Genomic DNA, 12,586 nt, shown 5'->3' with positions numbered 1-12,586 from the left:
ATTTTCCTAGGATTCAATAAGATTTTTTGCGCTAATGACCCATGGATCCGCAGTTGACGAGGCTATTCTCATTTCGCTAGGAATGGACAAAGTATTTATTTCAAAGGCTATACTCTTATTTATGGTTGCATGATTGCTGTTCAGGCTGGTGATGATACTTAGATTGACGAGCACTGCTCTAAGGCCATCTATTTGTGAGTTACAATGGTTTGAGTGGCTGCGCCTTTGTGTGGTAAAAATTCTACGTTTATGCGTTAATTAAATTGCTTTTGAATAGGAAAAGGTCCTGTTCAAAAAATTAATAATTGCTTAAAGAGTGTTATGGTAACATTTCTATGTCAAAAACAGTAATTCGTCACCGATTTGTTGATTTTAAGCGAAGCGTGCGCGCTCCGATAAACACGGTTCGATGGGCAATTGCAACATTTCACTGTCACATTCTCACCTTCTTGTGTTTGTATCTGGTACAATTCCCCATTTAGTATGTAAGGAATATGATAATGTCTAGATTGATCCATATTGCAATTAAAATGTTCGTTCTCGTTCGTTGTATCAGCATTTTCATTAAAATTGCTGAGTGCTGCGGCAGCAGATATTTCTTGATTTATATCGGTAAATACATTCGTTGTTGGGAGGCTCGCATTATCATAATTTTGATTTTCTTGCGAATTTACGGAAGAATTTTCCATGTCTTCCATTTAATTAGAGCACTGTTCTAAGGCGAATACGCTCTCCCTACTTGTTTTACTTTTTCATTTAGCGCCCCCACAAAAATATGGTGAGAAGTTATTCTTCTTCGTGTAATTTACAGTAATGCTTACTAATAATTTGCAAAATGGAAAAGAGCGGTTTCAAAGATATTACCTAAGGATATGAAAATTTTCGAATATTTCACAAATTATAATAGACAATGGCTGACAACTAACATTAATATGACACTATAATTAACTAAATCTCTTGAAAATTGAATGTTAAGAAGGATTTTGCTCGTTGTTGTCATGTCGTGTAGTCATTATTGGTCCAAAGATTGAAATCAGGCCTCGCTAAACGGCACATATTGCAACATTGTTCGCGTATAAACAAAAATTCCGCGACCAATAAGAAAAAAATTGTTTTTCGTTTTTTCTTGAAAGAAAAATTGTGAATAAAAGTTAAGAAATTTTAATTAAGAGATTATTAAAATTAAAAAATTAATAGAAAAACTAAACAAAGACTTGATAAAATGAAATTAGAACCCGCAAATGGGAATCCAGTAATGCCTCCATTAAAGTTAGCATCTGTGTTGTCGAAGGTGGAGCCACAACAGCCACAACAGCAGCAGACAAAAGAAGATAGTGAAATGATGATGCAAGAAGAAGAATATGAAAATTATGCTGATGATGATGAAGACGAGGGTTCTGGACATGATGAGGTTTTGGCCGGGCTATTAAAGGAAGCTAAACAAATTGATAAATTAGATAACACTGAAATCGGGGAAAATGAGGAAGAAATCATGCAAGGTGGTAAAAAGAAAGGAACTCGTAAAAAACGCTCAATCAATTGGGAAGAAGCTGAACGGGTAAATAAAGCGTTAATAATTTTTCTTAAAGATTTTATTAAATATGTATCTCCTTGTATTTGCATATTAGAGCTTATTGGTCGAGGTTATAAAACCGAGGGTGGATTTGGTCGAAAATCGTGCCGTGGACGCTAAAAGTATTAAATCAAAACGTTTAGCCTGGATACAAATTTCTAAACAGTAAATTTCTTTTTATATTATGAAGAATTGGAATTTAGTTCTGTTTATTTTGCTTATAGATTTAATTCCTTGAATTTTCGTCAACGCTCTTTGGAACAAATACAAGTACAATGGCGGAGCATGAAAAATGCTGCTAAAAAAGAATATCAACAAAAGAATCCGAAGTCCTCATGCGCCTTAGAAGGCTTACAGATGTTAGAGTTTATGGAGGAAATGCAAAAGGAACCGGTTGGCTCAACACGCAGTCAAACGCGTAACTTGGGAGTGCAAAACAAAAAAGAGCCAATGGATATAGACGAGGAGGATACCCCTTTGGCTGCTTTGCCTACTACTTCATTGAGTAATAGCAACAGTGAAGATACTTTGCCTTCGTCGACATTAGCTTTACCATCACCGCCCAATTCAGCTGAATCTCAGTTAGCCGAATTTCAGCAACAAGAAGATTCCGCACGACCCAAAAAGAAGAAAGTTGCGCCTAAAACAAAGCCTAATAATTTAACTGCCGCGAAAGCACAAACGCAAGTCAATCACAATGCAACTTTGCCGGATAATACAATTTCTGGAGCCGGTTTTAAAGTAAAACGGCAAAAAAGTCAGAATTCATCAAACAGTGAATCAAATAACACAAACATTTCCTTGAACGCTAACGCAATAAATCCAACATCGTCCAGCAGTTCTGCTGATATCAAACCCTCCGCTACTTTAACTCTTAGTTCTATGACTACCCCGCCTCCCTCTCCACCCGTACCTAACGATGATACGAAATACAAAAAACAATTATTCGATTTAATAAAACGTGTACGTCTTGCCGAAATGGATTGCACACGCAAAGAACATGAACAGAAATTACGTTTTGAACAGCAGGAGCAGGAACTCAAGCTACGCCAAATGTGTGAATTACACGAACAGCGTATGCGTTTTGCCTTAATCGAACATGAGGCCCGAATGCGTGCCTATGCTTTTGCCTCCAACGAAGAGAAGCCGAATGTAACGAAATGAGCCACCACAATACAAGAACAATAATAATAACAGAATATTTAGGAGTATTGAACATATAGTATAAATTTTCCTTTTTTTTTTTTTATTTTTTTTTGAGAACGTGAAGTATTATTAGTGTCCAGACACCATACACATATAATTAGACATGAAAAAAGACGCCAATTATCAGCTACTAAATAGCATGTGGAAGACATAAGCATACCTACATTTACTTATAGGTAAAAAAATATATCCTTCATTTTTTACAGGTTGTAACCTTTCTTTTTTTATGCATTTAATTTGTTTCGAGTTTGTTTTTCCCGGTTTTATCGATGTCATCGTATATAAATCAAATTCTAGTTTAAATTTTCATAAAGTTTTTATCAACGAGTATTAGATAGCTTAAGTTAAATCTATTGTGTTTTCCAATATGATTTTCCTAATTTTTATAAATTTAACTATACTAAATCTCTTTACTCAACATACTGTTACATAATCACAATTTTTATGACATTAATTCCTTTTTTTTTTAACTTATACATAAATTAAACATACATATATATATAGATTGTAAAAAATATAATAATAAAATAATATAAAGTTTAAATAAATATTAAATATATATATGTGACTTTTCACTATTCCTATATTATTATATCAAGGATGTTGTTACATTTTAAAAGATTATGCGCCATAAATTCTATCCTATTCCTGTTAGCTCTCTGTTGCCGCAATACTTTTTGTGAGAGAAAACTCCTTTTTTCTCTCCAGCTTACGGTTATATAAAGGAAATTCTTCTTTGATTTCTTCTGGATTTTCTATCATATATATATGTCACTCAGGATGAAAAGACGTGAATTTCCTAACTGGTTTGAAAAAAATTATACCTCTGGATTTAGAGATAATTGTAAGTCATGATCAAAAATTCCCTTCATCATGATCATGGCGTTGTTGCGAACAATTTTAGCAATAAAATTTTCATATATGGTAAAACTAAGTCGTTGAAACGTCCAATAGTCGATGAGGTTTCGACCATTGGTGCCGCCAAATCTACTAGGTGACTAAAATTTGTTATATAGCGCGAGATTTCCGGCAAAAGTGTAGATATATCTTGTAATGAAAATGAAAAGTGTAGGATATATTAACCTAATTGCTCCAATTCGATTTCTCACTTTAACAGAAGTGGCACTTCGATTTTTCACTTCTACAATGTTGGTCCTTCGATGCATCTCACTTTATTCTCGCTCACATAACAGAATCGAAGCATTGCAATTTATTGAAAGCAACTCTGTTCTCTCTCTACTCTACTCAACACATGCTATTTTTTTTTTTTTATAAACTTTGTAAGGGAAAACACCAGTTAACGGCTTTCAGCAAAAAATCAAAACTATTTCACAAGTGCACAAAGAAGTTGTGTAAAGTGAATATTTGCGAAAAGAAATTGAAAAATATCAAAAGAAAATATAAGAAAAAAAGTTTTACGAAAATTGTATTAAAAATTAGTCTCGTGTGTAATAAATTAAATGCATAATGATTATTTGGAAAATGTTTTTAAAAGCAGACCCATATGAGATTCGTACAATTTTTCCGGAAATCTCTGGATTAAATCGGGTTAGGAAGAATTTCAATTTTTTGATTTAAGAAATTTTGGCGATGTTTTGTTGTACGATTCGAAATATGTTGCATTAAAATATTGATTTGTTAATTTGACCAATAGAAGCCAGTGGGGACTTCGAACAACACTTCTATCCTTTACACAACGGTTTATAGGAATACATTTTTTTCATTGAGTTCGCAGACACTTTTGTTGTTGATTTCACTAAAACGCTTATATGTAAGCTCCTGTTATATTTATACCCTATGTAATTGTTATTCCATCAAGAACGGTCACAAATATGCATTATAAAGATTATAAAATAGATGATGTCTTGTTGTTGGGCATGTCGGTCTGTTTGTGTGCGGTTAGTGAGAAATTGTCTTTAGTTTGGTAAGTAGAATTAAACTTGCATCCGCAGCCCGATAAAACAAAAATATTTTTCTTTTAAGTGTTATCAAGGGACCAAATAAATTTTCTTGCAAATATATTATAATAATATATTTATATTTATACGTTCGCTTTAAGGGATTCTTTAGAGGTTTATGATAGCTCTAAAGTGTTCCTCTTTCTTTCATCAATCTCGGCAAAACACTTTATATGGTGTTAGAAAAAATAAAAAAAAAAATTCTCACTAAGCCCTAAAAACTCGCATCGGGTATAGAAACACCGTGCTATATATAACCATTTAATATATAAATGACATTTTAACCTATGTAAAAAATGTCAACTAATAACAATAAATAAATTTGAATTTGAATAAAAAACCACTTCAGTCTGTTTCATTTATGTTAAAATTTTTTAATTAACTTATTTATAATAACACATGCCAGACGCAGAAGATTTGAACTATAATTATATATATATTAAGAAGTGTGTTCTGGTTTTTTATGCAAAGTATATAATAGTTTTTTCCATTTTCTTTACAGGTTACACTGTTATAATTAATTTATTATATCACATATAATTACATATATTTTCATATATTTTTATAATAATCACATATATATATATATATATATATAAAGTCGTGGAAAAGCTGAGTCTCTCCGACAAAATAGTACAAATGCAGTTAGGCGAAGTATATGCAAACAGAATGACAGTCTACAACCGAGCAGAGGACAGACTTGTTAGATGTGGATACAGCAACAGTAGCGCTACGAAGACCGAGGAGCACCAAACGTCCCCGTCTTCGGAGTGCGAAGCCTGTTGATGGATTTCAACGTAATGCTCAAGGGCGACTCCTACACTAGGCATAAAGTTACCATGGCTGGAAAATTAGAGGAGAATCTCAAACATGGAGAGAAGACTGGTTTGGACGTGAAAGCTGTTGTCTGCATCCAAAGTCCCAGCAACAAAACTGTCTTAAGTAACCTCATAAATGAAGTCTACAACAGAAGGCACATACACTTAATATTCTACACGCACAGCTTAGAAGGTTTCGTGAATAAATTGAAACGTGCAACCAGTCACCAAGCCATGTACGAGCAGTCGATATTTTTAAAGCTGGTGCAAATGAAGGCGCCCGGCTCCAGATTCCGGGCGCGGAGAGGCTGCATGCCGTCATACTCAATACCATAGTTAGTTAGTTACTATAGGCGATCGCCGGCGAAGCCCACCATACGAAAAAAGAGAAGTCGTGTGTTAAATGCAATAGATTAAAGATAATTATAATATTATATAGCTATAGTTATAAATTGCTCATTTACTTTCTTTTATTTTAGATTAGAATAAAAATGAAGTACAAGTCTTCGTTCATCGTCTCATATACATAAAGATTCGCTGTATGTCAAAAGTAAGTTTGCGATTATCTTTACTTATTATCATGCATAATTTATTCATTTCTTTTTATTTCATATTAGATTGAAAAACAAGTATGCGTCTTCATTATCACTTCAGCGGAATGGGGTACTTCTACAAGCCAAATGGTAAGTTTGTGGTCATCTTGTGTAAAATACAGTAGCCACAATATTTTTCTTTTTCAGATATCAGCACACCAGCATTAATCATGATGTATTTATATGTATTTTTTATGTATTTATGTATTATTTATGTATACTATGTATAAAGGGGGCTGATATTTATTTATTTAATATTATTGATTATTATAATAGTTCTATGTTAATTTTATAACGGTGTAGGCTTAAAGGGGAGCGAGCAATTCAAAATAATTTGCAACGTGTCTATCACGGTACGTCAAGGGTGGCGTGGAAAACCGTGAGAAGACTTTCAACGAAGATGAATGTTTACATATTCATACATCACACAACATATCAGCTTTCATATTCAGATGTCTGAATCTGAAAAAAGAAGCACAATTTGTTTCACCAAAGAACCCAAGAAGGTCATACATTTTTCTATTAAAGGAAGAAGAGTTAAACGATGCTAATCATCCCAACCTTTTAGTTCAATCGTCAATGATAGTTGAATCTTCCAAGGCGAATATGAAATAGGGTTTGTCAATTTGGATGTTACACTATCAAGCAGAGTTGCTTCAAAAAAACCCGTTGACAAGCCTACGTTGACTTCACTACGCTTGCACCTTCGATACCTATCCATATTCTTCATATTCTGATGAGCTATCTTTATCCAACAGAACATTGCTTCTTACTTTCGACGTATTCTAGCAAGTCATATTAAACAGAAAAGAATTTTCGAAAAAGGTTGTGACGAAAACCAGGAGAACGCTGAAGATTATTGCAAAGTGTGCACTTATCTAAAACTCATTTATCGTCCGTATCGACAGATATAGGTTGATTAGTGCTTTTGGTTTTCAATAAATAAAAGTTTTTTCAATATAATTCCAAATAGTGCGGATACATACCTAATGGATGTCGTTTTGTGGGCGATATATATCACACGATACTAGGTCTTTTTATTACAAAGAAATTAGGATACATTTACGATTTATCTAGGATAGTTGGTTTTTTGGACACGTCTTTGGGTAGTAAAAAACCTATATTTATCAGCAAATATAATCAAAGTTATTTCGATGCAACTCAGTTAGGGAGAATACATACCCACGACTTAGAAACTTTTTCCGGGTTGAAGCTTGACGTGGGGAGAAGTATGCTTCTATTGATGGATAAAATAAAGGTTTTTTCGAAACAAAACAAAACAAAGAGTGCGAATACATACCTGGTGGTGTAGTTGATCCCATGACCTTAGATTCAGGCGGTACCAACTCTATTTTCGTTGGAAGATTTGACATAACTTTTTTCTTTAATAGAAAACAACTAATGCGAATTCTTACCGTCTAAAATGTGTTCCGGCTTCTCATCTTGAGGCAGTACGAGATCTACATTGATTGATATAAGTTTTTTTTTTCAAGATAACGCAGTTAAAGCAAATACATACATAGTAAGTCTGGCTCAATGGTCACAACTTTAGGCACGATAAGATCTGTATTGATGGATATAAAGATGTTTAATACAACGCATTATAACGGTCATAATTAATTAATACGTATTGTATTATATATATACAATAAATATAATATAACAATATTTATGAATAAATATGTACGTAAATATGAAACCGGAATTTACTCTTAGATGTCTAAAGGACACACAGGCTTGAAGGCTTCAAGAAAGGCAACGAAAGATCATTTTCTAACATGAAATCCGTGCGTCTATCGGGATTGTAAATAGCAAAACAGGTTCGAGAGATCCTCGAAACAATCAGTTGGAACAGGGATTTAGTCTTTTTCTGTTTTACTACACTTTGTTTATGTTTACTGGACCTTTAAGTATTTGGTGCCATTTTGCTTGTTCACCACACTCGAGTCCTTCCGATTACTGTTCGTTTGCGTCGATGCGATAAGCACTTGCAGAGCAGGGCGTCGCTTCTTGCGAAGGTGTACGACATGGCGACGAACATGGCTCGATGGTTCGATGCGCTTTAAAAGAAAAACAGTGCAGCATGGTGCGATGGGCAATAGTTGGTAAAAAATATATTTTTTATAATTTCCACGTAATAAACGCGTATTTTCTATACAAAAATTCCGGTTTCATATTTACACACTTGGGTAAATAAAATATTCTCGTTAAGCACATGAATATAAAAGCACATGTATACATATATATTAGAAAATGTAAGTTGTTTTCAAGTAACAATATTAGCAGAAAAACATACCTTTTATATGTGATGGATGATGCCAGACATAATAACCTACACTACCATGAGGCCCGTACAGAACGCATGCATCTATATATATATGTATATATATTTTTTTTTTGGCAGACGAAATATATGAATTTTTAAATATCATGCAAGAAGACTGAATACTACACGCATACCCTTGGGATGTGGTCCACGGTTCGACTCATAAAATCCATACTTTTCGCCTTTATCGTCACCGTTACGTTTAAAAGAAATTTGCGCGCAGTGACCGACAGCAGTATAACCCAGTTTATCATCAGTGTAGTACGTATGATTGTCTATTTTTTTTTTTTTGTTTTTGCAAAATCAGTAAAATTTGTTTTTGCAATATACCAAAATTGATATAAATACCTTTTATGGATCCATGATGCCAAATGTAATACCCGCCACCGTTACGTACGGATTTAACGCACGGATCTATATGTTTTTTTTGGCATAAATAGTACAAGTCTTTGAAATATAAGCCAATTAACGTCTATGTACGTACCTTTCGGAGGTGTTCCACTATGCCACTTGTAATGTCCCAGATTACCATCATATCCAGGCTCAAAATCTGTACAATATTCTATATTTATTTTTTTTTTGTCAGATAAATCAAAATTTTTCTATACAAAGTTAATTAATGAAAGCACTTACCGTCCACATCCCAACGTCTTCTATATGGTGTATCTAAATTTTTCGACAGAGATAATTTGTTTGCTTTTTTTTTTGAAAGGTAACATTATATGTAAAGTGAGTAAAAGCACTATAGTGGGTCATGATTCATCGCTTAAATACCCTACACCTCCCTAGACTTATTTATATGACATTTTTTTTTCAATATAAGGTGTGGGAAGTAGTGCCAAATGTGACCCCGATCCAAACTATTTTCAATAGTTTTGGCCCTTGAGCCAAAATACGTTAGTGTTTACATTGGATTTTTGTCAAAGTATGTCGAAAATTGCGAGCTGTACGTAAAACACAACAAAAAACCAGGTGGACCGGCCGACGGACAGATAGACAAGCTTAGATCCATACAGAAAATGATTCTAAATCGATCGGTATAATAGAAAATGGATCTGTCTCAGTGTGTGTTCTTGACATACGTTTGTTGCATACGTACACACAAACTAGCAATAACCTTATACTACAAGTGATGTTGCGTATGGACCCGTTTATACAGTGCCAGATACAATGAAAGTTGTTTTTATGTTCTACAATTAATGGAACCACATTACCTCCCAAAAATGATGCATGATTCCAATAAAATAAGCCTCGAGGTGCCATAAAAACGCATTTTTCTATGTAATTTAATAGATGTCATACAAGTTTTTCTTTTGTTTATATTAATTCAACATACTTTTGTAAAAGAATAGAGATGAAAGATAAAAGCCGTCCTCATTTTCAAATCGATTTTGCATACAGGATTGGACTATAATTGATAGATATATAGTATGAAGTTTTGCAATACGATAATCCAATAATTACGAATGTTACTTACGATATTCGAATTTTCGACTGTGATTATCTGCATTTTTTCGTAAAAATAATATTTGTTTTTTTTTCCTTTTTTCAATATAACTGATTTAACGAATACATACTTTTTAGATATCCGTGACGCCAGATAAAATATCCAGTGTTATTATATCCAGGTTTCACGCAGGGATTTATATGCCCATCGTCAGTTTTTGGTGGTGTTCCCCTCTCCCACGTGTAATGCCCTAAAGTGCCATTATATCCAGGCTTATCTGGTGAGCAATCTGTATTTATTAACATAAAAATTGTTTTTCACAATATTAGAACTAATAGATACACGTTGCCCATTATACTTATAACATATCAATCACTCAATAAGTCTTCGGTCTAATTTAGCTTCTTTTTCTTTGTTTGCATTGAAACGCTCCTATGCATGCTATGTAATTTTCACTACTGTCCCTTTTCAATATATTAAATGAATTTTATATCAAGCTCATTCACAAAAATATAGACGCCATAAACTCCTTTTTTTGATCGCTTACTTTCCACTCGACTATAGGGATGATTTTATCTTTCATTCATTGTTACATACCACATAAAAACCCTTGACCGGTCGAAGGTGGCAAACGCGGCGACCACTTCGAAAAGATCTTTCTCGTGAATAAATATTCATCAAAATTGATGGGTGGGACTGCCTTTTGATATCCCAAAGGTGTCAGCCATCGCACGTAACTTCACTTTTTGGTCTTGCAAAAAGATTTTGTGCCCTTCTTTTATATTGTCTCGAATAAGCGCCGAATTATGGTGGCCAGAGCGCCCGTCATCACCGGCACCCATATGACTTTCGACAGAGAAAAGTCACCACAACAACTTTCAAGGCAATGCCGCTTCTTAACAATAGTTCTTCTCATTAAACAAAAAGCAGAGTTTTGCGTTATTTCGTCACTAAAACCAATGCAACAATCGCGGCGACATGAAATTTTGACGCATATTGTTTGAAGATTGGTACTATCCAGCTATCATATAAGTCGATCAATAGCGTTGTCAAATATATGTCAGACCGGAGACTTATTGAGTGATGTGTTATATAACATTTCACAATATGATTGAAGGAAAAAGTTCGCTGCGTTTTTTCTCATTTTTCTTAGATTTTAAATAAAATTGGGCAAGCAACTTCTTCTTCTTTTGGTAGCACAAAGCGAGTGAAACAAATGGTTGTTGGACAGAACGAGATCCATGCTGTGCAATGGAGGCGTGAAAACTTTCAAGCTAAACTTTCCTATTTTTTGCGCGCTGCAGTTTCATAAGTTATCCACGATAGAGAGTTATTGACTGTAGAGAGCGCAACTAACAAAAGAGAGCTCGACGCGCGCTTTAACATCGAAATTTCCACACAGAAGCAAACAATTCCATGCTGTGTGACTATCTCATAAACTTTTGATTGAATCCACGAATATCTGCATGCTCAAACGTACACTATTGTATTGCTTAACCGGGTTAGTACTACGAAAGTTGTTCGATATACGAGCTGTTCGATAGTGGAGAAAATGCCACGAACTTTTTTCTTCAATTAATATATAGTATACGCAGATACATGCGCATATAAGTTACTTCAATGCAATTAAGTTAGCGGAAGTGCGTACCATCTAATTCAATACAATTACTTGTTGATGGGAACAATAATAAAATCACTGCACTCACTACGATAACTTGATAGTAAAAACTTTGCATTTTTTCTTTCTAAAACTTGTAAAGAATTTTTAAAAAATAATTAACACAAAAAGATGTTGAACTAACTTCTGTTTATATATGCGCGGGAGAATCATTTCAGCCGTTTAATGTAACAAATCTTTTAGTTGTGCTTGAATTGGAAAGAAAAAGAAAAGCTCAATTCAATTCAAGCGATCAAAAATGAATTTGTTGCAGATATTTTTGTTCTGTCTGCTTTTTGGCAAATCTATTAACGATTGAAAAATACCGGGACATGAACAAACATATACGCTTACTCTCAGATGGCTGGCATTTTTATACAAATTATTGAGAACATATACGTAAACAAATGTGTGGGCGCTTATTCTCACATGTTTGGAATTTTTACAAATTACTGAGAATACATATGTACGCTACTTTATCTAAAGCGCGTTAGATAATACGCTTATATTCCCTAAAGCGCGATTAGATTATACAAATACATGTTCAATTATTGAAAAATGGGTGCCGTACGACTATATCTGCAATTGATTATTTTACTTTACTATTATACTTTATATACATCATCCCACACGTAAGACTTATTTGGTTCAAAATTTACAATGGTTTGCCAATTGTGGACTGGATTATAAAGGGACTACGAACGTTTTCAAACTTGAACTGCGATCATGAATTTATGACATGGTCCTAAATGCATTGTGCATGTACAAGCAAGTCTTTCGAGAAAAAAAGAATAGGAAGTCTACGCTTTCATATGTTTTAACGGGTTTTAATGCGTTTGCAGCGATCGCTGAGGTGTCTCTCCTTCTACGAGTTGCAAACAAATAACAAAATAGATGTGTTACCATACTTTAGTGGCAAATGTTATAAAATTTGAAAAATTACTTTAAAATTTCAAGTAAATTGCTTCTATTTCTTCTCCTATCTCCTAAACACCGCCGGAGAATTTA

The 12,586-nt window shown here is 33.8% G+C and overlaps 2 protein-coding genes across 3 annotated transcripts; one reads left to right on the top strand and one right to left on the bottom strand.

The window, feature by feature from the left end:
* Nucleotides 1–1,157: 1,157 nt before the first annotated feature.
* On the top strand, nt 1,158–3,180 carry LOC119635835 (J domain-containing protein DDB_G0295729). Its single transcript, XM_038030843.1, has 3 exons — nt 1,158–1,558; nt 1,629–1,738; nt 1,798–3,180. The coding sequence occupies exons 1-3, from the start codon at nt 1,223–1,225 to the stop codon at nt 2,735–2,737; spliced, it is 1,386 nt and encodes a 461-aa protein (XP_037886771.1). The 5' UTR covers nt 1,158–1,222; the 3' UTR covers nt 2,738–3,180.
* Nucleotides 3,181–6,391: 3,211 nt separating this feature from the next.
* Nucleotides 6,392–10,123, bottom strand: LOC119636044. Of its 2 annotated transcripts, XR_005247115.1 has the most exons (14): nt 10,052–10,123; nt 9,952–9,978; nt 9,689–9,882; nt 9,108–9,140; nt 8,959–9,036; nt 8,823–8,888; nt 8,609–8,749; nt 8,445–8,516; nt 7,668–7,712; nt 7,564–7,608; nt 7,449–7,496; nt 7,331–7,385; nt 6,710–7,266; nt 6,392–6,610 (listed from the first exon to the last, which is right to left on the bottom strand). XR_005247115.1 is itself a non-coding variant. In XM_038031123.1 (13 exons), the coding sequence occupies exons 3-13, from the start codon at nt 9,735–9,737 to the stop codon at nt 7,218–7,220; spliced, it is 681 nt and encodes a 226-aa protein (XP_037887051.1). In that variant the 5' UTR covers nt 9,738–9,882; nt 9,952–9,978; nt 10,052–10,123; the 3' UTR covers nt 6,392–7,217. The 2 variants fall into 2 exon arrangements, 1 of the variants encoding a protein (XP_037887051.1); XM_038031123.1 differs by having other exon boundaries at nt 6,392–7,266.
* Between the last annotated feature and the right edge of the window lie 2,463 nt (nt 10,124–12,586).

Source organism: Glossina fuscipes, unplaced genomic scaffold (genome assembly GCF_014805625.2).
Source record: "Glossina fuscipes isolate IAEA_lab_2018 unplaced genomic scaffold, Yale_Gfus_2 27, whole genome shotgun sequence".
Lineage (NCBI taxonomy): Eukaryota > Metazoa > Arthropoda > Insecta > Diptera > Glossinidae > Glossina > Glossina fuscipes.
The sequence above is the reverse complement of the archived record's forward strand: the minus strand, read 5'-3'. Positions and strand labels throughout refer to the sequence as shown.

Bases quoted from the DNA above. Each gene is read 5' to 3' on its own strand.
- LOC119636044 (XM_038031123.1), bottom strand. From the start codon at position 9,737: ATGGCACCTCGAGGCTTATTTTATTGGAATCATGCATCATTTTTGGGA. The intron at 7,713-8,444 runs GTATGTTTTTCT...CCATCAATACAG, and splicing joins TCATCCATCACATATAAAAG to ATCTTATCGTGCCTAAAGTT. The intron at 7,609-7,667 runs GTATGTATTTGC...CAATCAATGTAG, and splicing joins CATTGAGCCAGACTTACTAT to ATCTCGTACTGCCTCAAGAT.
- LOC119635835 (XM_038030843.1), top strand. From the start codon at position 1,223: ATGAAATTAGAACCCGCAAATGGGAATCCAGTAATGCCTCCATTAAAG. The intron at 1,559-1,628 runs GTAAATAAAGCG...TTTGCATATTAG, and splicing joins ATTGGGAAGAAGCTGAACGG to AGCTTATTGGTCGAGGTTAT. The intron at 1,739-1,797 runs GTAAATTTCTTT...TTTTGCTTATAG, and splicing joins TGGATACAAATTTCTAAACA to ATTTAATTCCTTGAATTTTC.